The 20,284-nt window shown below is 29.8% G+C and overlaps 1 protein-coding gene across 1 annotated transcript; it reads left to right on the top strand.

The window, feature by feature from the left end:
- Nucleotides 1-13,129: 13,129 nt before the first annotated feature.
- Nucleotides 13,130-15,505, top strand: LOC107878692. Its single transcript, XM_016725779.2, has one exon. It carries the CDS (start codon nt 13,936-13,938, stop codon nt 14,815-14,817), a length of 882 nt encoding a protein of 293 aa, XP_016581265.2. The 5' UTR covers nt 13,130-13,935; the 3' UTR covers nt 14,818-15,505.
- The last annotated feature ends 4,779 nt before the right edge of the window (nt 15,506-20,284 follow it).

Genomic DNA, 20,284 nt, shown 5'->3' with positions numbered 1-20,284 from the left:
AGTTTGAAAGTTCTTGAGCTAAGTCTTGCCTCTAAGGCAATAGTTGTAGAACATCTCATAAATGAAAACATAACGTGGTAGAGTCAACTCTTGCCCGTGGGGCATAATTTATTGTTTGAAAGTCTTTGAGCTAAGTCTTGTCTCTAAGGCAATAGTTGTAGAACATCTCATAAATAAAAGTATAACGTGGTAGAGTCAACTCTTACCCGTGGGATATGATTTGTTGTTTGAAAGTCCTTGAGCTAAGTCTTGCCTCTAAGGTAAGAGTTATAAAACATCTCATAAATCAAAATACAATGTGGTAGTGTCAACTCTTGCCCGTGGAATATGATTTGATGTTTGAAAGTCCCTGAGTTAAGTCTTGCCTCTAAGGTAAGAGTTATAAACATTTCATTCAAAATACAATATGGTAGTGTCAACTCTTGCCATGAAACATAACTTCTTGTTTGAAAGTCATAAGTTTTGCCTCTACAATGTAGTAGTGTCAACTCTTACCCATGAAACATAGCTTGTTGTTCAAAAGACATAAGTCTTGCCTTTATAATGTGATAGTGTCAACTCTTGCTCATGAGATGTAACTTGAATGGAAGAAATCGAAGAAAAGAACAAAAATTATAAAAAATGCGAAAAAAGAAGAAAATTATTAAAAAAATAAAAATCAAAGAAAATGTAGAAGTTGAGAGAGAATAGGAAAACAAATAAAGGTTGAGAAAAATAATAGAAAAAAGATTAAATAAAAATAAAGGTCGAGAAAAATTTAAAAAGCAAAAAGAAAAGAACAAGAAAAATCAAAGAAAAATAAAAAAGTTTTTTTTTTTTTTTATATATAAAAGTAGACATTGAGAGGTGTAAAGAAAAAAATAATGGTTGAGAAAAACTAAAAAGAACAAAAAAAAAGGAAAAAAGAAATAAAAAATCAAAATAATATATAAAAAAAGAAGTTGAGAAGAAAAAAAGGAAGAAAGAGTTGAGAAAAATTAAAAATAAAAAGAATAAAGAAAAAATAAAAAGGGAAAAAAAAATGAAAGTTGAAAGATATAAATTTGGAGTTTTTATCCATTATAAGGATCATTTATTTAATTTACTCAATTGATCAGGGCAATTTCATTCCAAAAAATATTAGTTAATAGGTAAAGACTATTTTAAGGAAATCTTTTTATTTGGGGCTAAAATTTGAAAGTCAACCTAATTTGGGTCTATTTTTTAGATTCACCCCTTTTACAACAACACTACTACGTCTCAGTTCCAAAGTAGTAGAGATTGGAGTAACTAGAGTCCAGTTATGTACCCATCAGTGAGAAGGCCCAAAGTTTATTCATAGATGTGGGCTACTTTTATTTTTGTTATCGGGCCATTATGTTTAAGGCCCATGTCTCTGTAAAGAACAGTTAGCCCATGTATATGTATGTATTTTGTATATCTGAGTTTTCCATATTTCTTGTAATGTATAAGGGGCGGCTCTACCGTTTGGAAAAAAGGCAGCCGCCTTAGGCGCCAAAATTTAATAAAAAATTATTAAATATTATTTGTAGAAAAATAAATTTTTTATATAAAAGGATGAAGAAGGAGTTTGATTTATTTAGTCCGGAGTACTATGTCTCAAGAAATTAATGTATTGACTATATTATTAATTCAAAATAAAATTATTAGAAGAAATATATAATTTTAAAAGTAGACTTTATAAAAACAAATAATTTTTCTTAAAAAATCAAGACTTCCATTCGATTTTGGCCTTAGGCCACGAATTTGCTTGAGCCGCCCCTGCATGTGACCAGTAGTTCACGAGTTCAGGCCTTAGAAACAGCCTAGGGTAGAAATGCAAGGTAAGGTTGTGTACAATACACCCTTGTTATGGGGCAGCCCTTCCCCGAACGTTGTGTAGAGCTTTAGTGCACCGATCTGCCTTTTTTTAAAATAAATAACTAAATAGTCTGATTGGAACTATTTTCAGTTAATGAAAATTACACTTCATTTGATTGTCCCATAATTTTGTATGGATTTCCTCCCTTCTTGAAGTAACTTTGTGGCTTGTAACTTTCAACAACTTGGTTCTTGCTTGCTTCATGCAATATGATCCATGGAAATTTCTCTGTATGGGAAAATTCCCTTTTTGTTAGGCCACTTGTTTTTGTGGTAAGGTGGAAGAGAACTCCCATTTCAAGAAATAGAACCAATTTCCAGAGTGTGATGGGTGGTGTCTACAAGGGCCCTACATATATATTTACAATGGCATGTTGAAATACGATTACTAGTGATTCCAGTTTCATGTGAGTTCCGGGATTCTGATCTAGTGGTAAGAGCGTAGTAAGTTTATATAAGTTAGACACATTCACAAATAAAAGTGTTATAGTTAAGTGGAGATGTGCCCATCATCTATCGAATTTTGAACTGTGCACCACTAGACCTCGAGAACTTTTAGACTGTGAAATTTTTTTTGCTCTTTATGTGTCATATAAGCTACCTAATTGCAGATAGTCATAAATCCATGAGCTTTAATTTGATTGTTTTTCTGATAGCTTTTACCTCAATAAAAATGAAAGGGTATGGCATGTGCTGTCCCAATTGAGAAACAGAAACATGAACATGTGCTATGAGTTAATCATGCTATGCAAGTTTTGGTTCCACAAACGCAATTTAGGCCTCGCATTTGTCTTGGGCTTTAATTTGGTTCCACATGCAATACAACTTTTCTTTTTATGAAAGAAAATTGAAGTGTGTATTTATGAAAGGTCACTATACTTTAATTTGTGCCTGAGAGTAACTGGTAAAGTAGTTGTCATGTGATCAGGAAGTCACGAGTTTAAGTCGTGGAAGCGGCCCCTTACAGAAATGTAAGGTGAGGTTGCATACAACAGATCGTTGAAGTTCGGTCTTCCACAGATTCCACGTATAGCGGGAGCTTTAGTGGACCAAGCTGTTTTTTTTTTTTTAACTACTACTTTAATTTTTCTAAGATGTAACTCTCACATTTGTTATCAAATAAACTAAAGAGAATGTTAAACATTTCTTTTCAAAAGGATGATCATTACATACATTGTCCTCTCAATATGCTTAATGAAGGTTCGTTTGAGTGTGAGTAAAGTAAGACAAGTGTCTCATAAAAGACTCAAGGAAGGTTCCATAATATATGGGGAAAATCAATGAGAAGCCGCTTCAAAAATTTGAATTTTATGATTTGAAAGTTCCCTCAATCCATTTACTATTCGAATTACTGATTTTTTAATTTAATATCTATACATATTTAATAGATTTTTCGATATGTATATATACTAAACTTGAGCAAAAAATATTAAATTCGATCGAACCGATAACTCATATTGTACACCGGCCCATGGGATCGAATGGCTTTTTTTAATGCTTAAGCCTTTGTACTAAATGAAGAGATGCTTTTGTACTAGGATTGCCGTATATTTCGGGAGTTTATGTGAACTATGGCCTATATGGGTGTAAAATTATGTTACACAACTATGATATTTGTATGAGCAATTTTTTATTATATGCATTAATTAATCACTTGGCAATACTAGTAATTAATCCTCCTTCATATGTTAAATTACATTTTTTGGGTCGTTCAGATCTGTATCTGATAATGATGATCTATTATTCCCATATAATCTTATCATATGCTTGTATGTTGGAGCAGTTTGTGCTAACGATTATGTGACGCACCTTGTTGATTTCAATCCTTTTCATCGAGATGCCTTTGTATTTATTTTTTTCTCGTATATCTAACCAGCATCCACTACACTATTTATTTATTTTTTTGTTCAATTTAGGTGCAGATTGAGATTCACCAATAAACATACATAGATTCGAAATTGGATGTTCTTGCGCATAAACATATGAATGGATAGGGGTAGAGCCACCTCATGACTAGAGGTTCATTCGAACTCCCTTCAACGGAAAATTATAGTACTATTTATATATATAGTTAAAACTATTTTTTATGCACATATAATTGAGGTTGAATCACCTTCGGCTAGTTTATGTGCTTACTTCTTTCGATTTTACATCCTCTTAGTTAAAATTCTAGCTCCGCCACTAAATATGAATACCCATGTTTATTCTAGTGACCTAATTAGACTGAACATATTGTGGCACAATTCAAAAGTTGTAAGTACAAGAAAACCTTCCTTAGATACCAGGTTTTTTTTACGTAAAGAAAAGGTCAATAAAAAGGGGGTACCTAGACTGGGTGTGTGGAGGTGGGGGTGGTGGGGTGGTGGTGGGGGGGGGTCTATCTATATTGACTATTGGCTTTGAATAAATACTGGATTTGGTCATCATATGAAGACCTTGCACATGCACAATCTGACCTAGCTACACATCACCAATTTTTGCCCATTTCTAAAGAAAGAATGCATGCATGGACTTTGCTTAGATCCTTATTTTAGATCACATCTCTTATTTTTCTTTTCCATCATTTAATTTTAGGTCACAATGTGTCAGCCTATATTTGTTATGGAGATTTACCCTTTTTTTTTTATTGATAAAATATTAGATTCCATTGAGTTACGACAATATTCTGCCTATGAAAATGGGGCGGGAAGGTTCAGATTGAAATTATCGTCGAACATGGCATTTGCTTGATTGATTTGGTTACGAATAAGTTGTGTTCTTGTTATTAGCTTAACTTTTGACATGATGGTAAGCGTTTGATTATAGCATAATGACGTCTAATGCTAACAAAACTTTAATTCCCGACCTCATATTTTCTCATAAGATTTTTAGTTTACTCAAAAGTGGTCTTTAAATTGTGATATATATAAGCGCTCCATAAATTGCACGTAATTGGCATACATTGGACACAATTGTCATTTGAAACAAGAAGACAAAAGAGAAATTAATTAAATGCTAATTAATTAATTAATTAAGTTAGTTTTATATTGTGCTTTGCACCTAAATAGAAAAATGTTTTGTGTGACCTCAGACGAACAACTGGATGCATAATGCTAAAATAAGAAGTTTCTAATTAAGAAGCACATTTCTTTTAATTGATGAAATTATGTTGCATAGTTTTAAAAAATATTCTTGTCACACATGCTTTTTATTAATTATTCATCCGATTGAATTAATGCTTATTACTGGCACTGCCTTAAAAAGAAAAAAAGAAAAGTTGTAGTATCATATATTCATATACACATCTACTGTTTGCATAGTATATTTGCTCTATTTTTAATTTCCAAATAACTGGTGTCAAGGCCAATAACTCGACGAGATGAGTATGAAATTGACATAATGGTGGTGTATTTCCAACTGACTACGTTTGCACATTACGGACAAATTTACTATCTTGATCGTAACTTAGAAATGTATACGTGTATATATGCACACAAAAAGAAAGATGTGAGTTTCGGGGATCATAAATACTCGAATAATTTGAATGATGCACAATTAATCTTTAGATAATATCGTAGGATAATTGATCATGTAAAACTTACTTCGTAATGAGCAATTTGAAACTTGATTTGAAGGGAAGATTATTGGATATCTGAGTTAAGTCTTATACATATCGATGATTGAAAAGAAAAAGAAGTAGTTACATATAAAGTGCAGTGAATACTCCGTTTATGAGATTTTCTGGGGAAAAATAATGCAAGGTCGATTTAAAAACGCATTAAATTACACATTAAAAGTATATTTTGAACGATCTTTTTTTTCCAAATGCTAATATAACTATAAAGAACCAAATCACATTAAATCATCGTTGATAATGAGTAGACGTAATTATTCTCTTCAAGCAAATATCGCACATCTTTGCTTGATGAATATAATTAGATATTTCCCTCTGCCAAATTTTAACTTTAAATGAAAAGATTCTCTATTGATAAGGAAAATATGCTTACATTTAATAGGTAAATTACCTATTTAATGACATCCACTTTAATAACATGAGTAAATTTTTCATATGAACTATGAACTAGCACATGTAATGATGTAAATATTCACATTTTGTTGAACAAAAATTTCACCTTTTCGACCAAACACACATATATCGTTGAACTTCAATATTTGAAATACTGGTGAGATATTTAAAATATGTTGTTAAAAAGTTATAAATGTGAACTAATGATTTTTACTCAAAATTTTCAAATTTCACAAAGTATTTTCAAAGTAAAACTAATAATTAAAGCAAACTTTCAATATTTTATATAATTAGCCTTTTTCAATTGCATGCAATATGCTCTTTCTTTTGTTTTTTAATTTCAAATTTCAACTAAAGATAATGTATGAATAGTTGAAGATTGGATTACAGTAACTGGGGTGGGAGACAGAGACATTTCTTGTTTTTTTGTGTATGTTTTTCCTATCAACTAGTAGTAGTAACATTTCAAAGTTTTGGATAGGATCATGTATTTCACTTTGGACTTTTTATTGTCACCTTCTCAATTTCATAAATTTAGAATCTGGGTCAAAAACTTTAATTTATAATTTTCTACGTTTAATTCTGAATAAACTTTTATATATTGTATAAATTTAATTATAAAATATATTCAGTGTAGTTTCACAAGTAGGTTTGAGGAAGGTAATGTGTACGCAATTCACACCTCAAACTTAAATGTGAAGTAGAGAGGTTGTTTTCGAGAGACTCCTGGCTAAAAGTAAGATCGGTAAAGAAAAAAACGTAATATAAGAATAGGAAGTAATAAGTAGTATAAGATCGGTAAAGAAAAAAACGTAATATAAGAATAGAAAGTAATAAGTAGTATCACAACAATAGATAGTAAGCAAAACAAGACTATCACGAAATATTACTATCCTCGTTCTACTCAAAACAACAAATACCATCAAAACTTCAAGAAACTTCAAGCGTAGCACTACAATTATTAGTATGAACAATAAAATAACACATTTTTACTGACCTTTTATCCTAATATAAATATTTTATAAACTTTTAATATGAAACTTAAATTCAAGTTGAAATTATTGAATTTATCGAATATGTAACAATCAAATGATTCCATTCAGGACAGTGGCGACGTCAGAATTAAGGAAAAGGACAAGAAAGAAAATTAAATAGAAACTGAAATGAAAATTCTTGATTGATTTTTTTACTTCATATAATCTTCATAACTGTTGCTTGCTATGATTAAAATAAAATTTAAAATATTATGAATTTAAAATGGTTTACAAAATATCTTATTTTTTTATTTTTAAAGATTTTATTTTTAAAAATAAAGCGGCAGGAATGTTGAAAATATGCTTTAAATTCCTTCTTCATACGTAGCTAGACAAAAATCTTCATTATCGCCAAACTGTTGCAGCTTGATTTTGAAACTGTTTTGAACCTATTTAATCTCGTCTCACCACACCTTTGGACCTTTGAACCATAAGCTATTCCACAATTATGGTAGAATCCAAGTAAGGTAGGAAATTCAGTACAAATTCTCACAAATCTCCCCTTCGCCTAAATTTTCTGGAAAAATTGATCATCATCTTTTCTATCATATCGTCATCATTGACCGTCTCTCCACATAGTTTCAATTGAGATGAAATTTTGAACATGACATAATTGTAATCATGAACAGACTTATAGTTTTGAAATTTCAGATGCATCCATTCATATCGAGCCTAAAAGAAAGATTTGACCACTTAAAGATGGTCATCCTCCCCAAAGCATGATATGAATGGATCCATCTAAAATTTTAAGACTATAAGTTTGTTCATGAATACAATTCTGCCATGTTCAGAATTTCTTCTCAATTGAAACTACGTAGAGAGACTATCAATAATGACGATATGATGGAAAAGATGATCAATTTTGCTAGAAAATTTAGGCCAAGGGGAGATTACTTGTTGAGTTCAGGGGAGATTATTCGAAATTGAGAGGGCGTCATGCGTAAGCTATTAGTTGCAAACTATGAGACGATAAACCAGACGACAAAAAAAACAATACTAAAAAATATAATATTATTATATGATTTGACCAATTGACTTACATATAAAATCTAATATTAAAAAAAATAAAACTAATGAAAGAGTAAAACTCTCCCTGAACAATACTTTTAATGACTACATTGTGGATGTTATTGTGTTATGACTTGAGGAGAGGTGTATATTTATAAAGTTATAAAACTCTTAAAGAATAAGTCTAATAGAAATCTAATAGGAAAGAGATCTTTTCTTACTGGGAAACTTTTTTCATTAAGAAATTCTTTTCGAAGTAAAACACAATTACGGTAGAATCCAAGTTAAGGTAGGAAATTCAAGACAAATCCTAACAGAATTTTCACTAAAGGGTCAGAATAAACATACGAACAAATTGAATAGGGTTCAACATCTACTATATATATATAAAAAAATAATTTTAACTATATATATATATATATATATATATATATATAATATAATTTTCACCGAAGAAGATAAAACCGTAGCTCCGCCCTGATTCACGATGCTCATTGGTCATTACCAAAAAAAAAAGTATTGGGAAAACTTTTCCACTCGATTGATACAAGAGCTGAAAAAGAAAGAAAGATAATTTTATGCATTATATTCTACTTAGAAAATTAAAGCACCGTCAAAATAAAAAATAAAAAAATGGCCCTAATGATATGTCACTGTCTCCATCTACACTTGGTCAATTTTTAGCCATTCCCGCGTTCTTCACCTTTGGAATCCATTACCCCTTTTTAAAAATTCTTACTACATTTATTATTATTACTTTTTCCATCACAATAAATTGTGACGTAGTTTAATTCAATATGAATTTTTTAAATTTTTTTTAAATATATTTTATAGTTAGAAAATTATTTTATTAAAAATAAAATAAATATTATAAAATTAATATGTTATTTAAGACAAATTGAGATTGTGGGAATACCAAAATGCTTCATCCGTCAATTTATTTCAGAGAAAGCCTTGTCTTATTGAATCATCTTTACGCCATATTTGAATGGGCACAAAATTTAAATGGAATTCTCTAAAAACATATAATCTACAAGAAGTTATAGATATTTATGCCTAGTACTCAATTTGAAAATCCAATCAATTTAAATTTGTGACTCATAGGGTCTATTAAATGGAAAACTAGTACTCAATTTGAAAATTCAACCAATTTAAATTTGTGACTCATAAAGTCTATTAAATGGAAAATGCTTCTTACTAATTTATTTTTTTTAATTTTAAAGTCTAGAAGCGAAATTTTTAGTTAAAGATGGAGAGATTTTATCTATCTTATCATAATTTTAGATGATTAAAAATGAAAATCAAAATAAGGTTTAAATTATATTATTGAGATCAAAATCAAGTTAAAAATTTAAATCAACATTTATTCATTTGGAACGAATTAAATAGAAGTGTATCATATAAACTGTGACGTTGTAGACATCGACGGAGGCACCTATATTAATGCAAAGAAAATTTTTACACACTTTTCATCAAATTTCTAGCTTCGCCATTCGTTGTAGATATAGATGTTGAGTGGGGTAAATAAATAAAACGTTGTTTTTCCTTCAAATGACGAAAAAACCCCTCAAATACGAGCCCATTAGTATATTGCACAAATGATGCAAGGAAGGGTAAACTTGTCTTATGTCGCAATGCGTGTTGAAAAAAGTGGCACCTTATAAAGAAAAATATCTCATAAAATAATTAATTAATTAATTAATTAATTAAATTTAACGATGAAGAAAAGTGACGAACGAGATGAAAACGAGTGATCCTAAAGATGCATTACAGCATATAATAATAAGTATTGTTTTAAATTAAAGAAAAGAATTGAGGAATATTTTGATGTTTGAAAGTTTGAATTGTGTGACAAAATTAATTTAATAAGAATATGACTCGTTCAACTTATTCAAATTTAAATGAGATATCAATCTATCCATTTTACTTCGCTCTAAGTTAATTAATTTTAAAGTTGAACTGATGCATAGTTTAAATTAACTCATAAAATATTTTTAATTTGATATGTTGTATGAAGCTACAAAAAAGTTATTAGGTACTTATAAAAACTTTAAGAAAGCAAATACGTAAATTAAAATTTGGTAAAAATTAGTGAATTGAGTTGTTATTCAGTGTTTAGCTTGTATTTCGATCAATTGCATGAATTGAATTGTCTTAATTTTTTTATTTTTCAAGTACAAAAGTCATACGGGACATAACTTGTGAAATATATGATGTAAAATTATAAATTTCTATTCTATAAAAAATTATTCATGAAGAACACGTTAAAATCAACACAAAATAGCGATAAAATTACAGATAACACTATTTGTGCCCATTTCATTTCATTCAAAACAATTTTTAATTAAATCATAAATCTACTTATTTATCGGTTTAATTCATTTTAATCTGTTCAAATTCAATCTTAATCTCAGTAAGTCCTTTTAACACCCTTGTTTTGAATATTGAAGGGGAAGGTTATTGACTTGGCTTGTAAAGCATATTATTAAAGAAGATTGCAATAATAAGATACAATAAGTTATGTTTATTCTTGTTTCCTATTGACTAAACAATCCCTTGATTGGCGCAAGTCCACTATTTTTAATTTTTTATAAAAACCCTCAATGGAATTTCACCTTCTCCTATTCACGATTTTGACTAATTGCTAGCAACATTTAATTAATATAATATTATTATTATTATTATTATTAATAATAATAATAATAATAATAATTTAATACCATAACACGACGAAACATTGACTTATATCGATGTGCTATATATAACTTTGTTAGGCGCTGATTCATGAAAAAATAATCCTATAGTCTATGTATAAAAATAAATGGAGGAAATGATATTAATTTCTTATAAAATATATTTTTAAAAAAAAATTATTATGTATTAGAATTAAAAGGGCAGTCTAATACATTAAATCTACCGCTATATATGGTGTTCAGGGAAGGGCCTCACCACAAGGATGTATCGTACGCAGCCTTACCTTGCATTTCTACTAGAGGCTGTTTTCAAGGCTTGAACCCGTGATCTCGTGGTTACATGGCAATAACTTTACCGATTATTCCAGATTTATCAGTTATTATGTATTAGAATATCATTAAAAAAAATTATGCTATAATTCAGTAATGAAAGTCCGGTAATTCAAAATATCACAAATTTACACACCAAAATAAATAATATGAGGTATACGATTTACTTTTAAGACATTTTGATTATAAAATAATAAACACACGAGATTCAAAATTTTATGCTAAAGAGCAGGAAGGTTCAAATCTAAATTACAATATAGTAGTAAAAATTCAACCTATCAGAGGCAGAATCAAGATTTCAACAAAGAGGGTTCTATATTCAAAGAAAACTTAAAATTTCAATTAATGGGATTCCATATTTCAAAAAAACTTAGTCGAAAGAGGTTCAACATCTACTATAACCATATAAAAAATAATTTTAATTCTGTATAAATAATATATCTTTTTATCGAAATGGGTTCGGCCGAACCCGAACACTATCTCCGCCTCTGCAACCTCTAACGTTCGAGTTAAAACAATATATAAGTCCTATTATTTAATTAGGCTTTCATTAACCCTAATTATTATTTAGACAGATGTCTATACTTTTTAATATAGCAATTGAGCAGCAAAACTTTACCGATATTTTAACATAATTACTCTTTCTGCTTTTTAAAGAAAAATGAATTACTGTACATGATTTGTAGTACATGGGTCCCATTAACCTAATTATCAGTGTGAATATAAACGTTAATAATTTCTTTTTTCAAAAAAGTAAAAATTGACATAATTGACAGATAACTGCATCAATTCTACAAAAATATTTTTATAGTGAAAATTGAAAAACAAGTTCATGGTATTTTAACGTGAATACTTGGAAGATTTTCTTCAAAAAAATTTCATGATACTAATAAATTCTTTATTGTCACAAATCCTTATCATACAGATGAATTTCATTTATCCACAATATAAAATTCTTCGAATATATAGTGTGATCTTTGCTACTCAAAATTCTAATCGTTTAAGAGTAATGATGTATAAAAAATACAGTCCAATGCTTTAAAATTTTCATTATGTGTGGAGTCTATTGGATCATAAAAATTTATTATATGCGATCGATCTTACCTTAAATTTTACAACTTATTATGAACCTGATTTAATAATATATATATATATATATATATATATATATATATTTTAAACAAAGTTGTGTTTGATGTATAAAAAAGAAAAGGGAAGAGGCAGCACGCCTTTACGCTAATTGGAATTGATTTGGATAGCGTAAAGATCAAATCCAACACCTCCATTTGTACGACTCTTGTTAAAACTATGGAGTTAGTCACTTAATCCTATTATTGTTTCAAAAAAATATTCCCACCGCCCATCACTCGATTTTGGAGGCAAAGTCAAAATTTAAAATTTACGAGTTTAAATTTGATATCACATACGATATAAGATATACATGTGTGAGTATGTATGAGCTAAACAAACGCTACTGAATTTGTGTGAATTCATAATATTGTAGATATGTCTTGCCTGACTCAATTTTTTACATGAGCCGATGACGTATTTTAAACAACCTCTCTATCTTTACAAGATCTATGAACACACCAATTAACATTCTTTTCAAAGCCACTTGTGAGATTATACTTGATATATTGCCTTCGAACATTGGTGTCTGTTTCGACATAGATCCAACAACTCTCATATTCTGCACATGTGATCTATCGAAAATGGTCTTTCTATTTTTATAAGATCGATGTTATAAGATTATATGCATATCATTTTTTCAAACTTCACTTATCAAATTATACTTAGTAGGTGTTTGGTCATGCGAGTATTTTTACCTCTTTTTGAAAAATTATTTCACTTTAATGGAAAAAGTAAAAATGGTAGTGTTTGATCATACAAATTATTTTACTTTAGTAAAATTATTTTTGAAAATCATTTCACTCCTACTTCTCTCACAAAATTTTAAAAACAATTTCAATTTATATTAATGACCTGGAAATCACGAATTCAAGCTTTGAAGACAACCTTGACAGAAATGCAACGTAAAACTGCGTACGATACACCCTTGTGGTGAGACCCTTCCTCAGACACCGCACATAGCAATAATTTTAGCGTACCAACAATCATTTTATTCATGACCAAACACATCAATACTTTTAACTCTAAAAAATTATTATTTTCATGGTCAAATGCGGCCTTAATATGCTATCGTCCTTGTTTGCTGCCCGGCCCCAACAACTCTCATATCTTGTGCATATATAAATTGCAGTATGAATTAGAACTAACCCCACACAGCACTGGACAGTGGTAACAACTTGTTCACTCTTTTTTTCTCATCATAATAATCATATAGCACTCTCCATAATCTCTCTGACGAATCCATCCCAACAAACAAACGCGGCATTACATCACCATTATTAATACTAGCTAGTACTACTGCTATGCAGTATCAAAGTTAAAAGTACACAGATTTTCTTCTATATCAGAATTTGCAAATACTATTACTGATCTTTCTGACATCGTGCTTCCTACTTATTCTTTTGCTCACTGCCTTTTCTGCCTTCGTTGCCGAAAATATGTTTGGTCTTTCATTTCAATCAACAATATTGAATATATAAATCTTTCTGAAATTGTTCTTTCTCGCATCAACTTATTGTGCCTCGATCTCGGTCCTGTTTATCTTTTCTCCGTGTTGTACTCACATATATAGAAGTGATGTTTTTTTACTGATTTTTCTGTATTGTTTTGGTATATTCATTGTTTTTTTTTTCAATCACAATATCGAATATTATCAATCTTTCAGATATTGTGCTTTCTGCTTTACTCTTTTGCTCAATTTAATCTATCTTGACTCTATTTATCCTTTCTCTGCGCTGAGATCTGAATAAATTCACTAGTTTTTTCTGTTACGGTTTTCAATCTCTTCAATCGTGTTCCCATACGCAGAAAAAAAGTTTCTGTATTGTTCGTTTTCAATTGACAATAGTGACTGAAACGGAGAATTAAGCGAAGAATGGGAAAAGCTGGTAGAGATTGGGGACAGATCTATTCAATATATGGAATAGATGATTGGCACACCCCAATATTCCTACTAATTCATGCCATTTTCTTCTCTATTTCATCTGTGCTTTTTCTAGTTTACTTCGAACCAATCTGCTACTTTTTCCAGTACTTTTTACCCGGACCTAGTTCAGCTCGCTTTACCGCTGGATTCACCGGCTCAGTCACTGCAATCTCTGCAGTTTGCCTTTTCTATGCAGCTGGGAATATATTTTACTCTTCCGTTTCACTTCACTGGGAAATGGCACAGCGAATGGTGAATTCAGTTGGTGATTGGTCTTGTGTTAAGCATGCACTTGACTTAGGGTGCTGCGGTCGTGGGATTCTACTCAATACGGTTGCACTGCAGCTGAAGAAATCCGGGTCGTCGGGTCGGGTCGTCGGGTTACACCCGACCCCGACCCGATCACTCTCGACGCTGCGAACAGCGAGCGGTGAAGGTGTTCAGGAGTATGTTACTTGTAGGTCCGGTGACCCGAGGAAACTTCCGTTCAATGACAATTACTTCGACGTGGTGGCGTCGGCGGCGTTTGTGCATACTGTAGGGAAGGAGTTTGGGCAGAAGACGGCGGCGGCGGCGGCGGAGAGGATGAGGGTATTAGGGGAGGTGGTTAGGGTGTTGAAACCAGGGGGGGTGGGGGTAGTGTGGGATCTGGTGCATGTGCCTGAGTATGTGAAAAGATTGCAAGACATGAAAATGGAGGAAATTCGGGTTTCGGAGCGGGTCACTGCTTTCATGGTTAATAGCCACGTGGTATCGTTTCGTAAGCCAAGTCAGCATTTTGTGGGACCCAATGAAGTTAGACTCGACTGGAGACTCAACAACCTCTGTTGATGAGTTACGTGGAATCTTCACTTTCGATTTCATCATATTGTTGGATACTTTAGAAAATGAACGTACTTTTGGAGAATCGATACTTTTAGATTGGATTGAAGGCTCAACAATCTCTCTTGATATGATACAATTCCAAGTTACGTCGGCTTTTCGCTTCTGATGTCACGCTCATGTTGAGATATCAGTACTCAGATTGGATTGTAGCCTAACAATCTCTAATCTTAATATGAGTACTATATTAAGTTACGTCACGTCGGCTCTTTACTTTTGATGTCATGCTCATGTTAAATTCTCTAAAAATACATTATATTTGGAGAATCACATGTCAATTTTGAGGAGATCGAGCAAGATCGATGCTATGATAGTCGATATGGTGATAATAGCATAAGTTATGGGTATTGTTTTATACATTTTTACTTCCGTAGGGGCCTATATGGAAATCTAGGGAAGCGAAGTGGACCTAGATGGAATAAATGATAGTAATATCTATATCTGGTAGAATAGTTGAGATTTGGAAATGAAGAAAATGACATGTATAGACTTATTATACAGATTGTTATTTTCCCCATTTTGATGAGGGAATTTGAATTTGCTTTTTCTTTATATGGTGATAAGTAATATACTATATTGTAATTTGTACATAAGGTTTTTGATATATGAAGCTAATTAATATTGATAGTGGAGCTAATTAGATTCTTTTCTTTTTGTGTGTGTCTTCTTTGTGTTGTATTTTCCTGTTTTAATATATAGTAGTACTAGTTTATGATTAAATAGTAATAAGGGTTATTACCTTGTGTGAGGATAACAGGCCCCATGTGGAGAAATTGGTATTGAACACACTTTAAAAACATTAATAATACGAGTTATTTGACTATGTCTTATTTATTCTTTGATATTTAGCATATTAATAAGTAGAAAGGACACAAACGGCACTTCAAATTAAACTATTTCCTTGAAAATGATCATGAAATTTAAATTTCACTTTCTAGCCATTTTAATTTACTGACCGGTTATATATCGTTTTTACACAACTTTTATACAGGTTTTATACAAATCTTATACATAAATATTCTATACGGAAATTATACATTTTGATACATAATTTATATAATAACTATACATTTGCACTTCAAATTAAACTATTTCCTTGAAAAAGGCCATGGAATTTAAATTCCACTTTCTAGCCATCTAATTTACTGACTGGTTATATATCATTTTTACACAACTTTTATACAGGTTTTACACATAAATATTCTATACGAAAATTATACAGTTTTGATACATAATTTATATAATAACTGTACTTTTTTTTACACGTTTATACAACAATTATATAATTTGTATACACTTTCTATATATTGTACATATACATATTTGATAGAACTATATAATTTCTATACATATATCTTACATTCATATTTTATTTAATAATTTTATCGTTTTTATATAATTTAATTATTATTTCTAAAGAATTAAAAAAAAGCATAATATTTGATCAAATTAAAAATTTATAGTTAAAAAAAAATTGAAATATTTTTAAAAGGCTCGAATTGCCCAAGTTGAATATTGTATCAGTATTGTATATAGACTGTATCAGTATCGTATATGGATTGTGTATGGACTACGTGGATCAAAATGACCCAAATTGGGAAAGATTAGGAAATGGCCATAAAATGACATTTGTTTAGCCGACTGAATATTATTTATCCAAATGCCAAACTTGAGCTATAATTGGGCTATTATTTTTTTAATAGGTCATAGAGTGTCATTTTCCCTATTAATAATAACAATAATAATAATAATAACAATAATAATATATTCAGTATAATCTCATAAATAAGATATGAAAAAAATAAGATGTATGCAGATCTTAGTCTTATCTTTGAGAATAGTAAGATGTTTCTGATAGACCCTCAATTCAAACGAAAAGTTTTTAAAGCAAAGTCGTAAGGAAATATGACACCAAATAGCAATCCAAAGCAAATGAAGCAACATATATTGATATCCGATGAAGAATAAAAAATTTAATACTACTAATAAGGATGGGGTAGTCCCTTCTCTCTCACACTGTGCCATATAATGTGTGATCACACTCTACACACTGTTGTCTGTTAACTTTTTACCCTAATTTTTACTCTTCATATCTTTCTGTCTGGGGTTAAATTTCTTGGCAAGCTGAAAATATGTTATGTACAACTGTCTAATCACTATCTTCCCCTTCCCTCCTCCCCAAGCTCTTCAACCTACTTCTACCTCGCTAAACTTCCGCTACAGTCAACCTCTCGTACTGATCCTTACTAGCACATCCTTACACCTCCTCTTTATATGTCAAAATTATCTCATGACTCTCAATTCTCTTATCTTGTCTGCAGCAGAGGTCATTCTCACCTTTTTGTGTATAACTTCGTTCCTAAACATTATCTCCCACTATGTCATACACGTATATCTAAGTATATATCTTCATCCGGCTATATTCACCTTCTGAGCGTGGTAATTTTGATTGATCAATACTCTGCGGTACAACAATAATCTTTCTCCATTAATGCTCACTCCATTCTCTTTTTGATTTTGTTAACAGTAATTCTTTCACATTTCCCAAAATGGCAAGTGTTTTAGAATTACTATTTTTGACAAACATGACAAGTAAATTTAGTACTTTCATTCGAGGAGAACATCTTTCTTGAAACAACCCAAATGAGTAGAACAATTATTCTAAACAACCTGAGTATATTTCGTTTGGAAGTTGGGAAGATTTTAATTTATAATTCATTGTAAATGATATTTTAGCTATATATGACATTTTTCACTAGAAAGAAAAAAATTACAAGAGATTTTTGTAAAGTCAATTTTCCTAATTCAAAATGTAAGTAAGCAGAGGCGAACCGAGTATTGTTTTTAATTTTTAAATTTATGAATTCTGGATAAATTATTTTTCTATTTATTTTAAGTAAGTTTTTAAACATAAATATAAAGTTTAAGCCTAGAATATTGAATTCTTCCAAATATCTTAAATGCGCATTCGAGATTACTTCCTTAGAAAGGTGTTAAACATAATAATGATTTAAAATATCAAGTCTCGTTGAATTCTGAACTTATTTTATTTAAAGTTATGAAAGAAACTTAAAATAAAGTTAAAATTATTGGGATGGAGAATTAATTCGAGGTAAAAATAAATAAATTAAAGTTACCCTAGCTAGGAGTTGTTGGGATGTCATTATCGTACGTATAGTAGAAAAAGAAATGACTTTAATTAAAATTTTGAATTATTGTGGACCTTGCAAATCATTACTGGTAAGTTTAAATTTTATAAGTGTACGTGGAAATAAGTTAGTTTTTGAGTATTAAATTGTACCAGTCCTTCTGCCTACCAGTATTTGCAAAATAGTTGAAATTTGACTCCATGACTATTTCCATTTTGGTTCACAATATTGACCCAATATAAATGTTAAGAATTTTTTTTTAAAATTTATGATTTAAAATAAATTATATATATTTGTGTGACTATAAACTATTTTATTAATGATAAATTAAATATTTTAAAAATAAATTATTATTGTATTAAATATAAAAATATGTTCTCTTCATTATCAACTAACCAGTAACCACTAAACACTTCCCCTTTTTTTTCTGGACCACTTTGAAAAGTAAAATGCTTTTTACGTATAAAAGGTGATTTTATTTTAAGATTCGAACTCAAATTTTTTTATTTATTTTTGAGACTTCTAATTGAAGATGAAGGGCAATAACAATCTATTATAACCTTTGGTGGTTAAGCATTACTTTCTTTTAATGACTTTCTAAATGTACCTAAAATTACAGTCGACTAATTCTCAAATGTGATCAAATCAAACACAAACCTTATTCTTTTCTGCTAGAGATGAGTGACTATTCTGATAAATCGTCAGGTTAAAGTAAAACATTTCAATAACCTATAATATAATTATATGTTGACTAATTTGTGCATTGGCTAATTAATTTTGTCAAACACTAAAAGAAAGATAAAACATTTTCAACAAAATTGACACAATTTTATTTACTAGGCAAACCATGTGAATGGTGCAAAATGAACTTAATATATATAGCAATATAGCATAGTAGGAGAATAGAATTGGGACCTCTTTGAATAACATGTGGTTTGATATTTGAATAATTGGATAAAAGTTGGAAAAAGAAGCTAATAGTTATAGCAATTGAGGTCCTTGTCAAGTCTCTATCCTAGACACATAAGATATTATATAAGGATCATTTTTTTAGTTAAAAAGTCTTTTCTATATTTACTCTTTTTGTAGAATTAGAATTTGAATGGTAGAGGAGGCTATGGGTGTGTTTGGTATATGAAGAATTTCTTTTCGAAATAAAATATTTTTTGAAAAATAAGTGATTTTTCAATTTAATTTTTTGTTGTTTGGTAAGTAATTAAAGATATTGTTAAAAGTATTTATACATAATCTTAAACAAATATCATGGTTGGCCTGGGTGGAGGGATCGCTGGATCAAGGAGGGGACAATCAACATGAAATATCACTTATTGAACCTATTTTTCATATGCGCTTTCAGTAGGAAAGTTATTTTCCTTATCTTTATAGAACTTGTTTATTTTTTATTTTTTTGAGAAAATAAATCATTTTGATCAATCAAACATGAAAAAATAAAAAAATATTTTTCAAAAAAAAAAGTATAAAAAATATCGAGCTCGAAAAATGCATTTTAAGACAATATTTGACTTGTAGACACCTAAAATAAAAAATATTGGATGGATATCTTTTTCAAACCAAATTGGATGGAAATCTTTTTCAAACCTAATCTTTTATTCAAGTGGCATGCACGTAGTTGCTCATTTTATCATGTTAATTAATGTAGAAATGAAGAAGATAAAATAATGGAATAAGAATCTAAGGAACAAATTCTATAAATTAAAGAAGATTTATTGATTTGATATTTAGGAAAAAAATAAACCACAAAAAAATTTGATAAACATGTGAAAGCAAAGAGAAACGAATGACTAATACATATATATATATATAGGTCCTACAATAACAAAAGAATATTGAAATGACCCCTTTTTATCTTTAAATTATGATCTTGAATAGGGAAACTTTAATGGGCATGGCATAAAAGATAAGTTCAATATTATTATTGTTTTCTTTAGTAGCCTCTTTAATTCCATTTATACGCGTAGCAGCATAATTCATTAGTGATATTATTTGTTCTAAAGATTGTCATGACTTTAAACATGTCACTATAATTAAATTTTTTTTTTTTAATATATTCAGTATTTCTATCGTGTTTTGTCGAAATGAAATTCAAATACGTAAAGTGTTACCGTTCGTATGACATCAAAGAAAGTAGTAATAAATTGTAATGATTTTGATTTATCACAAAGCGTCATGAGTGAATTGTATTTTAAATTTTTTTACATGTTAAGTGAATTTCTTATTACATACATAAGTTCGAACATAAGTTACAT

Source organism: Capsicum annuum, chromosome 7 (assembly GCF_002878395.1).
Source record: "Capsicum annuum cultivar UCD-10X-F1 chromosome 7, UCD10Xv1.1, whole genome shotgun sequence".
NCBI classification, from domain to species: Eukaryota; Viridiplantae; Streptophyta; class Magnoliopsida; order Solanales; family Solanaceae; genus Capsicum; species Capsicum annuum.
The sequence above is the reverse complement of the archived record's forward strand: the minus strand, read 5'-3'. Positions and strand labels throughout refer to the sequence as shown.

Excerpts from the sequence above, each read along its gene's own strand:
- LOC107878692 (XM_016725779.2), top strand. The coding sequence starts at position 13,936 with ATGGGAAAAGCTGGTAGAGATTGGGGACAGATCTATTCAATATATGGA.